General features: G+C 45.8%; 1 protein-coding gene across 2 annotated transcripts in view; it reads right to left on the bottom strand.

Annotated features, from left to right (window-relative positions):
- Window positions 1-3,077: 3,077 nt before the first annotated feature.
- The window catches only part of LOC115109172 (KN motif and ankyrin repeat domain-containing protein 3-like), a 45,062-nt gene continuing 28,153 nt past the window's right edge, over window positions 3,078-19,986 (bottom strand). For both annotated transcript variants that reach the window (XM_029633815.2, XM_029633816.2), the window contains exons 2-11: window positions 18,931-19,019; window positions 16,908-18,794; window positions 16,648-16,750; window positions 16,274-16,513; window positions 9,100-9,190; window positions 8,621-8,840; window positions 8,284-8,426; window positions 7,981-8,181; window positions 4,227-4,325; window positions 3,078-3,875 (exon numbers count right to left, since the gene is read on the bottom strand). In XM_029633815.2, the coding sequence (XP_029489675.1) occupies window positions 3,816-3,875; window positions 4,227-4,325; window positions 7,981-8,181; window positions 8,284-8,426; window positions 8,621-8,840; window positions 9,100-9,190; window positions 16,274-16,513; window positions 16,648-16,750; window positions 16,908-18,794; window positions 18,931-18,967 (3,081 nt within the window). In that variant the 5' untranslated portion in view covers window positions 18,968-19,019 and the 3' untranslated portion in view covers window positions 3,078-3,815. The remainder of the gene's footprint in view (window positions 3,876-4,226; window positions 4,326-7,980; window positions 8,182-8,283; window positions 8,427-8,620; window positions 8,841-9,099; window positions 9,191-16,273; window positions 16,514-16,647; window positions 16,751-16,907; window positions 18,795-18,930; window positions 19,020-19,986) is intronic.

Raw genomic sequence — 19,986 nt, 5'->3', positions numbered from 1 at the left:
CGCCGGGAGCAAATGCTTGCATTCACGTTACCACTCCACTATCTCTCCCTGTCATGGCTTTAGTGCCATCAGTACATATACCAACACATCTTGACCACCAAAGTCCATTTGATGTCACAAAGCTGTACAGTACTTAAAAAATATATTCTCATGTTGTCCTGGTTTGCAGAAGAGGATGTCTTCCTTAATTGACCCCCCATAAACGTAACGGACATATACAGGGCTCCGGGCAGCCGAGCGGAAATGGAGGAAAACTCGCCTCCCTGCGGACCTGACATCCTTTCACTCCCTCCTCTCTACATTTTCCTCTTCTCTCTCTGCTGCTAAAGCCACTTTCTACCACTCTAAATTCCAAGCATCTGCCTCTAACCCTAGGAAGCTCTTTGCAACCTTCTCCTCCCTCCTGAATCCTCCTCCCCCCCCCCCCTCCTCCCTCTCTGCAGATGACTTCGTCAACCATTTTGAAAAGAAGGTCGACGACATCCGATCCTCGTTTGCTAAGTCAAACGACACCGCTGGTTCTGCTCACACTGCCCTACCCTGTGCTCTGACCTCTTTCTCCCCTCTCTCTCCAGATGAAATCTCGCGTCTTGTGACGGCCGGCCGCCCAACAACCTGCCCGCTTGACCCTATCCCCTCCTCTCTTCTCCAGACCATTTCCGGAGACCTTCTCCCTTACCTCACCTCGCTCATCAACTCATCCCTGACCGCTGGCTACGTCCCTTCCGTCTTCAAGAGAGCGAGAGTTGCACCCCTTCTGAAAAAACCTACACTCGATCCCTCCGATGTCAACAACTACAGACCAGTATCCCTTCTTTCTTTTCTCTCCAAAACTCTTGAACGTGCCGTCCTTGGCCAGCTCTCCCGCTATCTCTCTCAGAATGACCTTCTTGATCCAAATCAGTCAGGTTTCAAGACTAGTCATTCAACTGAGACTGCTCTTCTCTGTATCACGGAGGCGCTCCGCACTGCTAAAGCTAACTCTCTCTCCTCTGCTCTCATCCTTCTAGACCTATCGGCTGCCTTCGATTCTGTGAACCATCAGATCCTCCTCTCCACCCTCTCCGAGTTGGGCATCTCCGGCGCGGCCCACGCTTGGATTGCGTCCTACCTGACAGGTCGCTCCTACCAGGTGGCGTGGCGAGAATCCGTCTCCACACCACGTGCTCTCACCACTGGTGTCCCCCAGGGCTCTGTTCTAGGCCCTCTCCTATTCTCGCTATACACCAAGTCACTTGGCTCTGTCATAACCTCACATGGTCTCTCCTATCATTGCTATGCAGACGACACACAATTAATCTTCTCCTTTCCCCCTTCTGATGACCAGGTGGCGAATCGCATCTCTGCATGTCTGGCAGACATATCAGTGTGGATGACGGATCACCACCTCAAGCTGAACCTCGGCAAGACGGAGCTGCTCTTCCTCCCGGGGAAGGACTGCCCGTTCCATGATCTCGCCATCACGGTTGACAACTCCATCGTGTCCTCCTCCCAGAGCGCTAAGAACCTTGGCGTGATCCTGGACAACACCCTGTCATTCTCAACTAACATCAAGGCGGTGGCCCGTTCCTGTAGGTTCATGCTCTACAACATCCGCAGAGTACGACCCTGCCTCACACAGGAAGCGGCGCAGGTCCTAATCCAGGCACTTGTCATCTCCCGTCTGGATTACTGCAACTCGCTGTTGGCTGGGCTCCCTGCCTGTGCCATTAAACCCCTACAACTCATCCAGAACGCCGCAGCCCGTCTGGTGTTCAACCTTCCCAAGTTCTCTCATGTCACCCCGCTCCTCCGCTCTCTCCACTGGCTTCCAGTTGAAGCTCGCATCCGCTACAAGACCATGGTGCTTGCCTACGGAGCTGTGAGGGGAACGGCACCTCAGTACCTCCAGGCTCTGATCAGGCCCTACACCCAAACAAGGGCACTGCGTTCATCCACCTCTGGCCTGCTCGCCTCCCTACCACTGAGGAAGTACAGTTCCCGCTCAGCCCAGTCAAAACTGTTCGCTGCTCTGGCCCCCCAATGGTGGAACAAACTCCCTCACGACGCCAGGACAGCGGAGTCAATCACCACCTTCCGGAGACACCTGAAACCCCACCTCTTTAAGGAATACCTAGGATAGGATGAAGTAATCCCTCTCACCCCCCCCCTTAAAAGATTTAGATGCACTACTGTTCCACTGGATGTCATAAGGTGAATGCACCAATTTGTAAGTCGCTCTGGATAAGAGCGTCTTCTAAATGACTTAAATGTAAATGTTAAATGTATACCAGGAGCTGTGCCAGGCCTGCCACGTCTATTGACTCATCCAGCTGTAACGCATATAATTCACTGGCTTGTATGCAAAGCAGGAATTGTTTCAAAACATCTCCTGATGCGTCATGAAACAATGTTGTTTGATGAAGTCATTGTCTGTATGGTTTTGTTTGACCTTTTCCTCCAGCATTGTCCCAGCCATATCCGTGGCAGCAGGAATAATTAAGTCCTCCACAATAGTATGGGGCTTGCCTGTCCTAGCCACTCGGTAGCTCACCATATAAGACGCTTCTAGCCCCTTCTTATTAATGGTATCTGTTGCTTTTATACATCTTACTACTCAAAAGTCGTCTTTAATCTCGCTCAAAAAACTCCTGTGGCTTATTTTTTTTAATTGTCATGTATACGTCTGAGCAAGAGTGAAAGTTTCCCTCGAGAGAGTAACGGTTAATGTGACTGGATGTTAATTATTTGACTAGGCTACCTGTATTTGAAATTGTATTGTTATTTCGCTGAACACTAGAGGGTTTCATTTTATTTTTGGCAGTGAAATGAGGCTACTCAGGCGAGAGAGAGAAACTCACCCAAATGTATAGCCCCGTTGGAAAATATAAATGTACTGTTAGAAAATGTGAAGAAAAAAAAGAAAACAAAGATTTTTTGTTTTTTAAAATGTGAATCATATTTATATTTGGCATACCCCGGACGGCATTACTCGTACCACAGTTTGGGAATACCTGCCTTACATCATCTTATTTAATGAACATTAACAGCAACCTTCTGGTAGATCTGCTTAGTACAAAATTTAACAGAGTCACATGTTATGTAAATATATGTTTATTTTTTTACATGAAAATAGATACATGAATATACAAGGCATAGACAGTTAGTGCAAACTTGGAACTATTTTGGCATGAAGATTGAGAAGACTACTACTCCAGTCTCATTTTCAGTTAATTTATCCCCTGATTTACTTAACAAAAGAAACATATAAATAGGTGGTCCAGGTGTTCTCTATTGTTACTACAAGCAAGGGGGGAGGCCGATGACATCAGAGGGCACCATCAGACCAACCCGTCGAATGGCCTAACTCCATGAAGTTTGCACTTGTGTCTAAAAAACACTAATTTGCTCAAAACATATTTTTTTGTACCCTTAAGTGTGTGTACATTACTGTATTTATACGTGGGATATTGTTTTTCAACAGGAAAAGTTTGTTTTTTTAAATAGCTGGAGTGCACCTTTAAAAGGGGGAGGGGAACTCAAACTAAACACAATCAATGAGTGCAAATATATGTGAGGTCTGCTTTACTGTATCATAGAAAAATATGCTGCAGACCTTGACCTAGTCAGAAATGTTGCAAATGCAGATAATTGACTTATATAATAACGGTTTAAGGCATTTATTGAAAAAATAATATTATATTAACAATACAAATAAATGAATGACGTATGCCATTATATAAATACATATATTTACGTAGACAGCGGTAGTATTGCAGTGGTGCATTTTCAATGCTCAAGTCCAGTTATGTTTGTTTTTCCATATTGGTGGCCCATTACTCCGCAGCAGGCCATGTCTTTTGAGGACTAGTGGGGCTTCGAGTCTTGGTTGTCCCCTGAAAGAAATATACCAACGTTTTCAGCCTGATAGTAATAAAACAGGGCAAAAATAACAATGAACAGTAATAAAATGGAGGGGAAAAATACATGGTGCTTTATAGAATGTGCTCTATGGGTCACTACTGCTACACATGTCAAGACAGGATCTTTCAACTAGCAGCCAACATACCACACCCAAACTAAACATTGGAGTGTAGCTGAAGCGCTAAAATTACACACTTCAAATAGTAGCAACATTGCGCATGACACAGATATGTTGTGAGTGCAACCTATACTGGATTCATGGTCTAACTGGCTGTTTGTCATATAAAAAAAGGCAGGCCTCCAGACCAGTCTGGGGAACTCACAGCTGTCTGGGCTTTGGCGTAGTTCATGTGGGCGTAAAGCAGCACAGCTGTGTCATTGTGAGAGGCCTCCAGGGCGATGGACAGAGCATTACTGCCGTCCTAGAGAGGGAGGAACACGAAAGGGAGAGCAAGCTATAAATCCTCTGAGGATACACATAGCACTCCTGCACATTCATAGCCACAACACACAGTTTAGGAAGATTAATAAGCTATATGCCAGAACGTAATTACAAATCATTTGTAGATGCAAATTGACTTGAAAATCTATGGCAAGACCTGAAAACGGTTGTCTAGCAATAATCAACAACCAATTTGACAGAGCTTGAAGAATTTTGAAAAGAATAATGGGCAAATGTTGCACAATCCATGCATGGAAAGCTCTCAAGAGACATAACCAGAAAGACTCAAAGCTGTAATCGCTGCCAAAGATACTTCGACAAAGTATTGAGGTGTGTGAATACTTTGAAATGTCTGTATTTCATTTCCCAAAATTTCTAAAAATATGTTTTCACTTTGTAATTATGGGGTATTGTGTGTAGATGGGTGAGATTTATTTTTATTTCATCCATTTTGAATTCAGGCTGTAAAGCAACAAAATGAGGAATAAGTCAAGGGGTATGACTACTTTCTGATTAGAGTATTCAACCCCCTGAGTCAATAGATGTTAGAATCACCTTTGGCAGCGATTACAGCGGTGAGCCCTTTGTACAATATTTGCACATTATTCTATTTTGACATTTTCAAGCTCTGTCAACATGGTTGTTGATCATTGCTAGACAGCCATTTTCAAGTCTTGCCATAGATTTTCAAGCTGATTTAAGTCAAAACTGTAACTAGGCCACTCAGAAACATTCAGTGTTGACTTGGTAAGCAACTCCAGTGTGTATTTGGCCTTGTGTTTTAGGTTATTGTCCTGTTGAAAGGTGAATTTGTCTCCCAGTGTCTATTGGAAAGCAGACTGAACCAGATTTTCCTCTAGGATTTTGCCTGTGCTTAGCTCTACTCCATTTCTTTTTATCCTAAAAACTTCCTAGTCCTTGCCAATGACAAGCATATTCATAACATGATGCAGCCACCACCATACTTGAAAATATGAAGAGTAGTGCTCAGTGATGTGTTGGATTTGTCCAAACATAACACTTTGTATTCAGGACATAACGTTAATTTCTTTGCCACATTTTTTGCAGTTTTACTTTAGTGCCTAATTGCAAACAGGACGCATATTTTGGAATATTTTTTATTCTGTACAGGCTTCCTTCTTTTCACTCTCATTTAAATTGGTATTGTGGAGTAACTACAATGTTGTTCATTGTCAGTTTTCTCCTATCACATCCACTCTGTAACTGTTTTAAAATCCCCATTGGCCTCATGCCTGTATCTTTGTAGTGACTGGGTGTATTGATACACCATCCAAAGTGTAATTAATAACTTTACCCTGCATAAAGGGATATTCAATGTCTGATTTTTTTTTACCCATCTACCAATAGGTGCCCTTCTTTCCGAGCAATTGGAAAAACTCCCTGGTCTTGAGGGTTGAATCTGTGTTTGACATTCACTGCTCAAATTAAGGTTTTTACAGATAATTGTATGGGTGGGGTACAGAGATGAGGTAGTCATTAAAAAATCTGGTTAAACACTATTAATTGCACACAGAGTGAGTCCATGCAACTTATTATGTTAAGTTATTTAGGCTTACCATTACAAATTTCTGCTTTTCATTTTATTTTAGTACTTTTACCACTTTCTCTTCCCACTGCAAGTCCCCTACGGACTAGGGAGAGGAAAAGGTCGAGAGCCATGCGTCCTCCGAAACACGACCCTGCCAAGCCGCACTGCTTCTTAACACACTGCTCGCTTAACATGGAAGCCATCTGCACAAATGTGTCTGAGGAAACACCGTCCAACAGGCAACCGAGGTCAGCTTGCAGGTACCTAACTCACCACAAGGAGTCACTAGAGCACAATGGGACAAGGAAATCTCGGCCAGCCAAACCCTCACCTAACCTGGACGACGCTGGGCCAATTGTGCGCCACCGGTCACGGCTGGCTGTGACACATATTGGGATCGAACCCGGGTCTGCTGTGACGCTTCAAGCACTACGATGCAGTGCCTTAGACCGCTGCGCCACTCGGGAGGCCTTATGCTTTCCATTTGTTATTAATTTGACAACATTTCTAAAAACATGATTCCACTTTGACATTATGGGGTCTGTAATCCAATGACACAAAATCTCAATGTAATCCGTTCTAAATTCAGGCTGTAACACCATTTTTGGGGGGGAAAGTCAAGGGGTGTGAATACTTTCTGACGGCACAGTATATATATATATATTTTTTTTATCCTCAGAAAACTTGGGGCACCAAATAAAATCACCTGCGAGCCAAATTTGGCCAATAAAATGACACACCCAAATCTAACTGCCTGTAGCTCAGGAAGTAAGGATATGCATATTCTTGATACCATTTGAAAGGAAACACGTTGAAGTTTGTGGAGAATATAACACATCACATCTGGTAAAAGATAATACAAAGAAAAAAGCACGTTTTTAAAACGTTTTTTTTGTTCCATCATCTACCAAATGCAAGAGAAAGGCCACAATGTATTATTCCAGCCCAGGCGCAATTTAGATTTTGGCCACTAGATGGCAGCAGTGTGTGTAAAGCTTTAGACTGATCCAATGAACCATTGCATTTCTGTTCAAGATTTTGTATCAAGACTGCCCAAATGTGCCTAATTGGCTTATTAATACATTTTCAAGTTCATAACTGTACTCTCCTCAAACAATTGTATGGTATTCTTTCACTGTAGTAGCTACTGTAAATTGGACAGTGCAGTTAGATTAACACCAATTTAAACATTCTGCCAATATCAGATATGTCTATGTCCTGGTAAAAGAAATTGTTACATACAACCTCATGCTAATCGCATTAACCTACGTTAGCTCAACCGTCCCACGGGGGACCCACCGATCCTGTAGGTTTTAAACTGCTGGGCCGGTGTGGGTACAGGCTTTTCTTCTAGGCAGCTAAGCAACACACCAACTAAGTGAAGCTGGAATCAGGCTGGAACGAAACCCTGTACCCACACTGGCCCTTAAGGTCCCCCCCCCCTCGCTCTAGGTTACACACCAGCAAAGGGTTAACCCACATCTCTGTCTGTCTCCCAGTCCTCAACAATTAGCTGTATCCAATTGTCACAGGGTTTGAAAAAAAAGCATGTTCCCAAATACTTTCCCAGCCCCTCTCAGTCCAGCTGTGTCCTACTGAAACCCAATCCATGTGCTGCACGGCTAACACATTTTTCCCCAGATATGAGTCTGGACTGGAGGTTCAAAGTAGTCTGAGAAAAATGTATTGTAAAGTCATACTGTAGAAAAACACTTGGTGTATAGATTCTAAAATTATTCTCTCTTATTGTGAAAATAAAAGTGTTCATACAAACAAGAATTTATCAAATAAATAAATTGAGTATGTGTTTTTGTATTCACTTCTTGGGTGCATCTCAATAATCTATTGTGGTTTCCTCCTCTGCTCTCCTGTCCTTCATCTGCAGCTCTGATGTTAAGATGGGAAATATGGCTAAAGCCTATCAGAGCACTTGCTTTGATCTGCTTAGTTTTTTCAGTTCAACGTGAAACAGAAAAGAAGTAGAGGATGAGGAAAGTGTACAGGAAGAGGAAGCCAGTTAAGCATATCAAGACACACTCTGTGAGTGTACAGGGTAAACAGACAGACAGACAGCAAAGGAACTCACATTGTCCACAATGGAGATGTCACAGCCCGGCTGGTCCAGGAGCAGCGAGACAATCTCGGCGCGGCCGTGCTCGCTGGCGCACATGAGTGCCGTGGAGCCCTCGTCATCCTGCACGTTCACGTCAGCCCCGCAGTTCAGCAATGCCCGCACCATCTCCTGCCGTCCATGGCTAACAGCTAGCATCAGCCCCGTCTGGCCAGCCTAAACACAACTTAGCCCAGTTAGCATAGTGTTAGAGAAACACACATAAGCAGTATTGACAGAGGGAATAGAGTGGATGTGAAGTGATTGAGAAGGACTTGCCTGGCTGGCCTTGGCGTTGACGTTGCCCTGACTGAAGAGCTTCCTGACCACCACCATGTCATCCTCCTCTTTCACAGCTGAGAGGGCCGCCAGCATGATCGCAGTGTAGCCTGCCTTGTTCTGCTTATCTACACAACACATGCCTGCACAGAGCACACACACACCTTGTTGAAACCCCGGGGCATGGCATAACTAATGTGAGTTTATGCCTGTAGTTAAACTATAAATAACCAAACTTCTGAATATTCATTATAATAGGCCCTCTTCACTAAGGTCATAAACCTTGACCCTAACACAACTTCCCAAGGATAAGTGAAGACTCCTCACTCCAACTAACCTGTGTCCAGCAGTAGCCCCACCACTGTGAAGTTGGAGTGGGAGACGCTGTAGTGCAAGGCTGTGTTGCCATTGCCATCGGTAATGTTGACGACGTGGGCCAGCAAGGCAGAGGAGACTTCTGTGAAGGCCATCAGGTAGTCTGAGACACGGGGCTGCTGGGCCAGCTTGGCACTGGAGATGCGGAACCATTCCAGCTGCACAGTGTGAGTGCTGGAGATCTATAGGACAAGACAAGGGGGAAGAAGAGAGGATGTGGGATAAGATCAAGGATGGAATACAACTACATAAAGGTTATCATACTAATATGATTATAAACACTTCAAGTCATGGAACTTTAAAATATCACTCTTAATACTGAGAGGGAACACTTGAGAGATTATGTGCATTTTGGAAAAAAACTAACCGGAAATTGTATGGGAAATTTAAGATTTCCAGGATATTATCAAACAGAGAAATTAGAGGCATGCTGAAACTCACCACTTCTTTACTCTTCAGTGTTTTGACATCATCATTCAGATGGTTCTTCAAAATGAGACAAGCTTCACGCATTTTTGCACTCAGCTCAAACCTAGGACAAAGGATTACTGCAATTAGATGTGGAAGGTATCTATGGGTCGTGACAAACGGGGATCTAACACTTGTGCAGTTAGCCAATGGATGAGGCTCCTATAAAAAGTATTCAACTCATTTTTGTAAACATCTTGGCTATAATTGCTCGGCAATATTATACAGATGCATAGCTTCACAGATGATAATGTTGCGAAATAACTTTGAGATATTAGGGTTTCATATGTTAATTCAGGACTGATTTGCTCCCATTACTTATTTGGCATTTATGCTAACTTTTAAAAATTCAGGCTACCTATAGGCTACAAACCAAAATAAAGGATTCAAGTTTTACTACCAACAGACTTCTTTCAAGGAAAGCAAACTATCAACAAAATATGAAAATTCTGTTAATTATCCCTTTAAAATTATGTTGAATCTCATTTAAATTTTTTCAGGAAGTATTCACACGCCTTGACTTTTTCCAGATTTTGTTGTTGTACAGACAGATTTTTTTTGTCATTGTCCTACACACAATACCCCATTAATGTCAAAGTGGAATTATCTTTTTCTAAATTTTAACAAATTAATTTTTAAAAAATTAAAAAGCTGAAATGTCTTGAGTCAATATGTATTTGTTATGGCAAGCCTAAATAAGTTCAGGAGTAAAAATGTGCTTAACAAGTCACATAAGTTGCATGGACTCACTCTGTGTGCAATAATAGTGTTTATGATTTTTTAAATCTCTGTACCACACATACGATTATCTGAAATGCAGAGCAATGAATTTCAAACAGATTCAACCACAAAGACCAGGGAGGTTTTCCAATGCCTCACAGAGAAGGGCACCTATTAGTAGACGGGTGAAAAATAAGGATGCCTGTACATAATAACAATATGCCCTGTCTGGCCCTGAGACCACTGAGGACTCTCTGGCTGCTGGGAGCATTCATCCTTCTGCCTTCTCTGCCAGCGAAAGGTTCTTCTTCGTGGAAAAAAAGGACAAGACCCTACATCCATGTATCAACTACCGGGGCCTCAATGACACCACTCCTCTCCTTGACTTTCAAACCTCTCCAGGGGGCAACCACGGAGTGGAAGACGGCCTTCAACACAGCTAGTAGACACTATGAGTACCTGGTCATGCCGTTTGGACGCTCCCGCAGTGTTCCAGGCCCTGGTCAAATATGTGCTTCGTGACATGTTGAATTGATTTGTGTTTGTCTACCTCGACAACATCCTTGTTTTCTGCTGTTCTGCTCAAGAACACGTTCTCCATGTCCGACAAGTTCTTCAGCGCCTCCTAGAGAACCAGTTGTTCATGAAAGCAGAGAAGTGTGAATTCACCTCTCCACTGTCTCCTTTCTGGGATACGTCATCGCTGAAGGGAATGTTCAGATATATCATGAAAAGGTGAGAGAGGTGGTGGATTTGGGATTTCTACCGCCGCTTCATTCAGGGCTACAGGACCCTGGCTGCTCCCCTCTTTGCACTCACTTCTCCCAAGGGGCCGTTCACATGGTACCCAGCTGTAGACATGGTGTTTTTGAACCTTAAGCATCGGTTTACTACAGCCCCCATTCTCATCCATCGAGACCCGTCCCGTCAGTTCGTGGTTGAGGTCGATGCTTCTGACGTTGGAGTGGGGTCCGTCCTGTCCCAGAGGTCTGCCCAGGACCAAAAGCTGCATCCCTGTGCCTTCCTGTCCCATCGTCTCAACCCCACTGAGAGAAACTACGACGTAGGAAATCGGGAGCTTCTGACTGTCAAGATGGTGTTGGAGGAGTAGAGGCACTGGCTGGAAGGGGCGGAACATCCATTTTTGGTGTGGACCGACCATAAGAATTTAGAATAGTAACTCTAGGCAGGCCCGTTGGGCTCTGCTATTCACCAGGTTCAACTTCACCATCTCCTACTGCCCAGGGTCCAAGAATGTGAAGCCGGATGCTCTCTCTCACCTGTATAGTCCCGCTGCCACACCTTCTGACTCTGAGACCATCCTCCCTACCTCATGTCTTGCAACTACAGTTGTCTGGGGTATCGAGAGCCAGGCTAACCGGATGTTTGTCCCTGATTTGGTCCGATCTCAGGTCCTGGAATGGGCTCATCCCTCCAAACTCACCTGCATTCCCGACTCCCGTCGAACCCTGGCCTTCCTCCGACAATGCTTTGGTGGCCCACTAAGGTTCTTGACGTCTCAGCCTTCGTCGCCGCATGCACGGTGTGTGCTCAGAATAAGACTCCGCGGCAAGCTCCGGCTGGCCTCCTTCAGTCACTCCCTGTTCCTCTGGTCCCATATATCCCTGGATTTTGTCACTGGGCTTCCTCCGTCTGATGGCAACACCATTATCCTGACAGTAGTGGATAGGTTCTCTAAAGCCGCCCATTTCATCCCTCTCCCCAAGTTACCTTCAGCCAAGGAGACGGCCCAGGTCATGGTGCAGCACGTCTTCCGAATCCATGGAGTCACTGTCGACATTGTGTCTGATTGTGGTCCTCAATTCTCGTCCCGATTCTGGAAGGAGCTCTGCACCCTCATTGGGTTGTCGGCCAGCCTGTCCTCCGGGTTTCATCCCCAGTCCAACGGCCAGATGGAACATGCCAATCAAGACCTGGAGACGACGCTTAGGTGCCTCGTCTCGACCAACCCCACCACCTGGAGCCGGCAACTTGTGTGGGTGGAGTACGCCCAGGAACACTCTTCACTGCTTGGCCACTGGGCTCTCGCCCATCGAGTCCATAGGGTATCAGCCCACGCTCTTCCCAGAGCAAGAGAAGAGATCAACAGAGATCGGCCCAGATGTTCGTCCACCACTGTCGGCATACCAAGAAGATAGCTCGGTCTGCTCTTCTCAAGACCACCTCCAGGTATTGTTGACAAGACGACCACCACCGAACTCCAGCTCCCCGCTATCGTCTCGGGCAGAGGGTATGGCTGTCTACGCGGGACCTGCCCCTCTGGGTGGAGTCCAGTAAACCTTCCCCGTTTTATTGGTCCTTTCCCCATCTCTAAAGTCATTAGTCCCACTGCTGTTCGTCTTCTGTTGCCCCTGTGAGGGTTATGGCCCGGAGGAGAGGTGCTGGGTCCCCCTTAAGGACATCCTGGACCCGGCCCTCATCGCCGACTGTCCCCACATGCACCCCGGTCAACCAGGTATGCGCCCAGGTAGCACACCAGGTGGCGCCCCTAGAGGGGTGGTACTGTCACACCCTGATCTGTTTTACCTGTCTTTGTGCTTGTCTCCACACCCCTTCAGGTGGTGTTCCTCCTCCCCATTATCCCCAGTGAATTTATACCTGTTCTGTGTTTGTCTGTTGTCGGTTCGTCTTATCTCGTCAAGCCTACCAGCGTGTTTTTCCGTGCTCCTGTTTTCCTAGTCTCCGTTTTCTAGCACTCCCAGTTCCGACCTATTCTGCCTGCCCCGACACTGAGCCCGCCTGCCTGACCATTCAGCCTGCTCTGACCTCGAGCCTGCTTGTATCCTTCGGACTCTGACCTCGTTAATGAACTTCTGCCTGTCCTCAACCTGCCTATTGCCTGCCCCTTGTATTTTAATAAATATCAGAGACTCTAACAATCTGCCTCCTGTGTCTGCATCTGGGTCTCGCCCTGTGTCGTTATAATTCCAAAACATGCATCCGGTTTGCAACAAGGCACTAAAGTAATACTGCAAAAATTTGGCCTGAATAAGTGTTATGTTTGGGGCATATCCAATACAAATCAAATTTTATTTGTCACATACATCACATATAATAGCAGATGTTAATGCGAGTGTAGCAAAATGCTTGTTCTTCTAGTTCCGACAATGCAGTAATAACCAACGAGTAATCTAACCTAAAAATTCCACAACTACTACCTTATACACAAAAATGTAAAAGGATAAAGAATATGAGATGAGTAATGTAGGTTATGTAAACATTATATTAAGTGGCATTGTTTAAAGTGGCTAGTGATACATTTTTTTACATCAATTTCCATCCATTTCCATTATTAAAATGAGCTGGAGTTGAGTCCGTATGTTGGTAGCAGCCACTCAATGTTAGTGGTGGCTGTTTAACAGTCTGATGGCCTTGAGATAGAAGCTGTTTTTCAGTCTCTCTGTCCCTGCTTTGATGCACCTGTACTGACCTCGCCTTCTGGATGATAGCGGGGTGAACAGGCAGTGGCTCGGGTGGTTGTTGTCCTTGATAATCTTTATGGCCTTCCTGTGACATCGGGTGGTGAAGGTGTCCTGGAGGGCAGGTAGTTTGCCCCCGGTGATGCGTTGTGCAGACCTCACTACCCTCTGGAGAGCCTTACGTTTGTGGGCGGAGCAGTTGCCGTACCAGGCGGTGATACAGCCCGACAGGATGCTCTCGATTGTGCATCTGTAGAAGTTTGTGAGTGCTTTTGGTGACAAGCCAAATTTCTTCCGCCTCTTGAGGTTGAAGAGGCGCTGCTGCACCTTCTTCACAACGCTGTCTGTGTGGGTGGACCAATTCAGTTTGTCCGTGATGTGTACGCCGAGGAACTTAAAACTTACTACCCTCTCCACTACTGTCCCATCGATGTGGATAGGGGGGTGCTCCCTCTGCTGTTTCCTGAAGTCCACGATCATCTCCTTTGTTTTGTTGACGTTGAGTGTGAGGTTATTTTCCTGACACCACACTCCGAGGGCCCTCACCTCCTCCCTGTAGGCCGTCTCGTCGTTGTTGGTAATCAAGCCTACCACTGTAGTGTCATCCGCAAACTTGATGATTGAGTTGGAGGAGTGCATGGCCACGCAGTTGTGGGTGAACAGGGAGTACAGGAGAGGGCTCAGAACGCACCCTCGTGGGGCCCCAGTGTTGAGGATCAGCAAGGTGGAGATGTTGTTACCTACCCTCACCACCTGGGGGCGGCCCGTCAGGAAGTCCAGTACCCAGTTGCACAGGGCGGGGTCGAGACCCAGGGTCTTGAGCTTGATGACGAGTCTGGAGGGTACTATGGTGTTAAATGCTGAGCTGTAGTCGATGAACAGCATTCTCACATAGGTATTCCTCTTGTCCAGATGGGTTAGGGCAGTGTGCAGTGTGGTTGCGATTGCGTCGTCTGTGGACCTATTGGGGCGGTAAGCAAATTGGAGTGGGTCTAGGGTGTCAGGTAGGGTGGAGGTGATATGGTCCTTGACTAGTCTCTCAAAGCACTTCATGATGACGGAAGTGAGTGCTGCGGGGCAGTACAACACATTACTGAGTACCACTCTACATATTTTAGTTTCAGCATGATATGGGTATGTTTGTAATCGTTGAGGAAAACCTGGTTCAGTCTGCTTTCCATCAGACACCAGGAGATGAACAGTGCATGGGTAAAATCAGCCATATTTACAACCTATGCATTGTTTGCTCTATAACCTGTTAGTTCATATGCCTTGACATTGTGATATATATAGGCCTAAGACCGAGACAATAAGAAGACACAGTGGCAGAATAAATTCAACCCCACATGAATTCAACCACACAAGCAAAATAATGTTTCCGACATTTCGGACTATTAAACAACTATTGATTTAGAACCATGGAGATTTACCGCAAGTCGCAAAGAAAACAGGAGCTGCCGCCACTATTCCAGCACCATTTCAACTTCAACAACATCTAATCACATATGCTTAGTCTAATACAACTAAAATATACCAAAAAATATTTAGTCAAATCAACATAAGCTAAATATGACGTGGATATCCATGGTATAGATTTGCGCTAAAAAAACATGTTGACTCACCCCACTTGTAGAGAAACGCCAATGCCACCCTCCTCCTTCATGTTGCCTAAACGGTGTATGACTCTGTCATACAGTACCCACTTTTAGTTTTGGTTGTCCTAGGCTACCTGGCTAAAATACTTGCTCGCTAGCTTCCTTTCATGGGCAACCAGGCAAACTAGTTAACATTAGCATACTACATCTAGAATTTCCATCTTTTCAGGCCAGGGGCACAATGTATGAATTTATGGTTGGATCATAATCATCGTTATAATTATTGGCCAGTACGGAAAATGTCCAAATACCTACCGATGGCTAATTTAGGAAAGGGATGATTTTAGTTAGCTAGCTAGCCACCAGAGGACAACAACACAACTAGACGCAACAATTCAAGTTTTTGTCTGTCAATAATGAAGTTTGGCTTGTGATGGGATTGGTCTCTAGCCAAATCTAAACTGGCTTCCCTTGACCCCTTTTTTGGTATGCCAGGACCATTCACAGCTGAGCTCATTGATTTTATCTCAACTCCGATTGTCTATTTATTTATTCATTTTTATATCAAAGGAGACCAAACACTCGCTGGCTTACCTTGCATTTAATGCTATGGGTGGCAACAATGTCATACTGTTTCTGACCAGACAGCATCAGATAGACACGTGACATACTGAGACAGAGGGGCGCTGTTTTGTTCGCTCGGATGCTTTCTCCAGTGAGATACATTCAGCCTCTGCGAATTGAAGGAAATTTATGAAACACAGAGAGACATCTTGGTACATTTTTTGGGGTAGCCTGGTTTCTCTTGGCATTCATGAATACATGCCACTGGAGATGAATTTACCTTTCAGCAGGACAATAATCTAAAACACAAGGCCTAAACTACACTGGAGTTGCTTACCAAGAAGACAGTGAATGTTCCTGAGTGGCCAAGTTACAGCTTTGACTTAAATCTGCTTGACAATCTATGGCAAGACCTGAAAATGGTTGTCTAGCAATGATCAACAACCAATTTGTCAGAGCTTTAAGAATTTGCTAAAGAATAAAGAGAAAATATTGCACAATCCAGGTGAGGAAAGCTCTGAGATTTATCCAGATAGACTCACAGCTGTAATCGCTGCCAAATGTGATTCTACTGTATTGACTCAGGGAGTTGAATCCTTATCTAATCAAGATATTAGTGTTTTATTTTGATTTTCTTTGTATACAAATGTTAAAATTGTTCTTCCACTTTGACATGACAGAGTATTTTGTGTAGATCGTTGAAAAAAAAAAAAAAAGCAATCCCTTTGAATCCCACTTTGTCAAGGGATCAAGGGATGTGAATACTTTCTGAAGGCACTGTATCTGCCACCACTGACTTCTATGAGCTGTAGCCATAATAAAGCATACTTCTCTTTCACTTTATCTGGAATCTCCTCGGTGGCTCCAGTCCCTGCTGCTAAGGCCACTTCATCACTATCGGTGTCATCCATATTCATGCTCCTCTCCTCATCGGAGGTCTCCTCCAGAGCGGCCGCTGCATCTTCATCATCACTACCGTCTGAGCAATCACCTACTTCACTGCCACCTGAGGAACTCCCCTCTTCCTCATCATCATCCTCCTCCTCTTCACTAGATGTCGACTCATACCTGGACAGAAGCACATGTCTAGTTAGTTATCTTTAAGATTGGTCATAATTTCCTTCGAATATGGCCCGTGTATTGTCAGTGTAATGGTAATATGTGCTACTTGACACATTCATTGATGGCAAAGCACCACTTACCCCCCGTTGAGAATGCCAACAAACTGCAAGCTTTTCTTGCCGCTGCTGCGTGATTCACTGGAACTACTCCCATCCTTCTTCTTCATGATTGATTTCAACATACCTGTGGCCACAACGGATGTGGCGAGTGACCCAACCAGTATGCTAGTACATTGAATTCTATATTACTTTTATACCTGCTTTATTAGTGTGGGGGAATCATGTATCTTCTATATGAAGTACTATTGTATAACAGTTAAATAAATACACTTGGCACTCACTTCCAACCGTTGTTGCAGTTGTTGGAGTGCTGGGCGCCATTTCCTCCTCTTTCACTCCCTTTCCTTTGGGTAAACTGACCGTCTCCTTGCCAGGGTTGACCTTGTACTCCGCGATGGTTGTCTGTCTCCTCTTCAGCGCAGTGACTGGAGCTTTCTGCTCTATGTCCTCCTCCATGTACAGATTCTCCCATTGACTTCCAGTGCTGACCAGTACTACTGGGGTTGATTCCGCTTCTGCAGGGATCTCCACAGAGTCAGTCTGAGTGCTCTGGTCGTAATATCTGGCTCTCAAATCCTCACCTACACATGCGTCAACCACCTCAGGACAACAGGAGACTGCGACATTCTGTGAAGCTGGTGCGGACATTGTAGAGGCTTCAGTCCCCACTTGGGCATGGGCAGAGTCTGGTTTGACAAGGACCCCCTTTTCAGACGTTGCCTTGGACTTCCTTTCATTCTCCTGGGCTTTGAGCACCGCCAGGACCTCGTCAGCCTGGCCAAGTCGCCCCTCCAGAACCGAGATGGACTCCTGCTGGAACTTGATGTTGTCCTGTAGGGTGTCGATCTCCCTCTGGGCATCGCTGCTTAGGCCCAGCTGGGATTCCATCACCCAAACTGAGGCCTCCTCTGTCTCCACTACAGCCTGCACCCCCTCCTCGCGGATGGCCGGCGCCTCCGTGGCCATTCCTTTCTCGCAGACGTCCATCTGCAGTGTGCCCTCTGAGGCGTCCTTGGTGCCCAGGCTGTAGTAGAAGACCCCAGCATCCAGCAACATGTCGTCCCCGATGGCCACAGACTTCTTCTCCACAACCTTTTCCGGAACTTTCTCAGAACGTGCTCCATCTTTTTCTGTCTTGCCTTCGAACTTCTCTGTCAGCTTTCTGAGGTCCCCTAATTTACTGGGACTCTTTGGACATCTGGGACTCTTAGGGGATAAAATAGGACGTTCCTGACTCCGTGTGCCTGCGTCCAACGTGGTGGTATTAGTACTGCTGACTACTGTTGTAGCCTGTTGTTGGGCCACCAAGGTCTTCTTCTCCTGCAGTGCCAGTAGGAGCATGTCTTTCTCAGCCTGTAGCTTGGCCACCTCTCTTTCCAGCACTGGGACACCCTTTACTCGCTCCTCCATCTCCTTCAGTTGCTTCAGGGCAGTGGCCATCTGTTCTCTCACCGTCTGCAATTGGCTGGGGGGCAGAGTAGTCATTCCGGTGCTAGAGGCCGGGGTGCTCTTACCGGAGGTGTGGGGACTGGGTCTGTGCAGGCTACTCTGAGATGGGCTGGGAGAGGCAGAGGACAGGTGCAAGAGCTGTCCATCCACGCTGGCTGCTGCACTAGCTGGGGTGACATGGGTAGGGGCAGTCCTGGGGTTTTGCTTTGGTGGGTCTGAGAGCTGGAAACGGGTGCCATTTTGGTGCTGATGGCTCTGCTCCTGCTGCAGTCTCAGGCTGGTCTCCAGGAGGGTCCTCTCTACTCTGGAGTTACGTAGTGGAGGTGGTGGTGGCACTTTGGCGCCGGCAGAGAGAGGAGGGCTGAGGACAGATAGCGAGGACAGGGGTTGCCCCTCACTGGGAGCAGAGCCAATGCGATTCCGTGGGGGCGGGGGAGGGGGCACTCGACCATCTTCGCTGGCGGGCGAGGAGAGGGACTCTGTAGAGGTCCAGCCGCTGGCGCGTCCCCCCACACTCGGGCTCCGCTGGGAGACTTTGACCCCCCGGGATGACCTGCGGGAGTTTACGGGTGCCCGTCGGACGTGGTGGCCGCTTTCTATTTCCTCCACATACTTGAGGAAGTCCAGGTCCAGCTGGAAGCCATACGGTGTCTGGACCGAATAAGAGCCCTGTTGATCCGCCTCTTCCCGACTGGAGTATAGAAACGGTGCGCCCAGATCTGCAAGCCGCAATAAAACATTATAATAACAGGTAGCAATTAGACTATATCCATAATTTGTTACCACATAATGACTTGGTAAATACCAGCTGGAACTGAACGTCTAATGAAAAGAATAGAGGTGAAATGTGCTTACCAGGCAGCTTTGGGTTGACCTGCACAGACTGAGTCATGGTTGTGGACTGACACCTTTCAGCAGAAGCCCCCAGAGAATCTACTCACAACCTGGGCAGAGAATGGACACAGAGACTCAGATACCTGTGTACTGTATGTGTGTTTCTGAGGATAGTTTTCAGACCCCTTGACTTTTTACACATTTTGTTATGTTACAGCCTTATTCTAAAAAGGAAATATCACATTTACATAAGTATTCAGTTTGGCACACTGTATTTGGGGAGTTTCTCCCATTCTTCTCTGCAGATCCTCTCACGTTCTGTACAGGTTGGATAGGGAGCGTCGCTGCACAGCTATTTTCAGGTCTCTCCAGAGATGTTTGATCGGGTTCAAGTCCAGGCTCTGGCTGGGCCACTCAAGGAACTTCGTAGACTTGTCCCGAAGCCACTCGTGCATTGTCTTGGCTGTGTGCTTAGGGTCGGAGCAGGTTTTCATCAAGGATCTCTCTATACTTTGCTCCGTTTATCTTTCCCTCAATCCTGACTAGTCTCCCAGTCAATGCCGCTGAAAAACATCCCCACAGCATGACGCTGCCACCACCATGCTTCACCTTAGGGATGGTGCCAGGTTTCCTCCAGACGTGACGCTTGGCATTCAGGCCAAAGATCTCAATCTTAATTTCACCATACCAGAGAATCTTGTTTCTCATGGTCTGAGAGACTTTAGGATAATCAATGGAAAAATGATGCACCTGAGCTCAATTTCAAGTCTCATAGCAAAGTGTCTCAATACTTATGTAAATAAAGTATTTCTGTTTTGTTTTTTAATTATTTGCAACCATTTCTAAAAAACTGTTTTTGCTTTGTCATTATGGGGTTTTGTATGTAGATTGATGATGAAAATGTTTTATTTAATCAATTTAAGAATAGGGCTGTAATGTAACAAAAAGTCTGAATACTTTCCGAATGCAATGTACATATGTAGGATCTTAATTTGATCAAGTTTTCTACAGCAGGAAAATAATCCTGAAGCAACAGGAAATGTAAATTATTATGTGGATTATAAATAATTGAGATTT

Source organism: Oncorhynchus nerka, linkage group LG25 (assembly GCF_034236695.1).
Source record: "Oncorhynchus nerka isolate Pitt River linkage group LG25, Oner_Uvic_2.0, whole genome shotgun sequence".
Taxonomy (NCBI): Eukaryota; Metazoa; Chordata; class Actinopteri; order Salmoniformes; family Salmonidae; genus Oncorhynchus; species Oncorhynchus nerka.
This window is presented reverse-complemented; position numbering and strand designations above follow the sequence as displayed.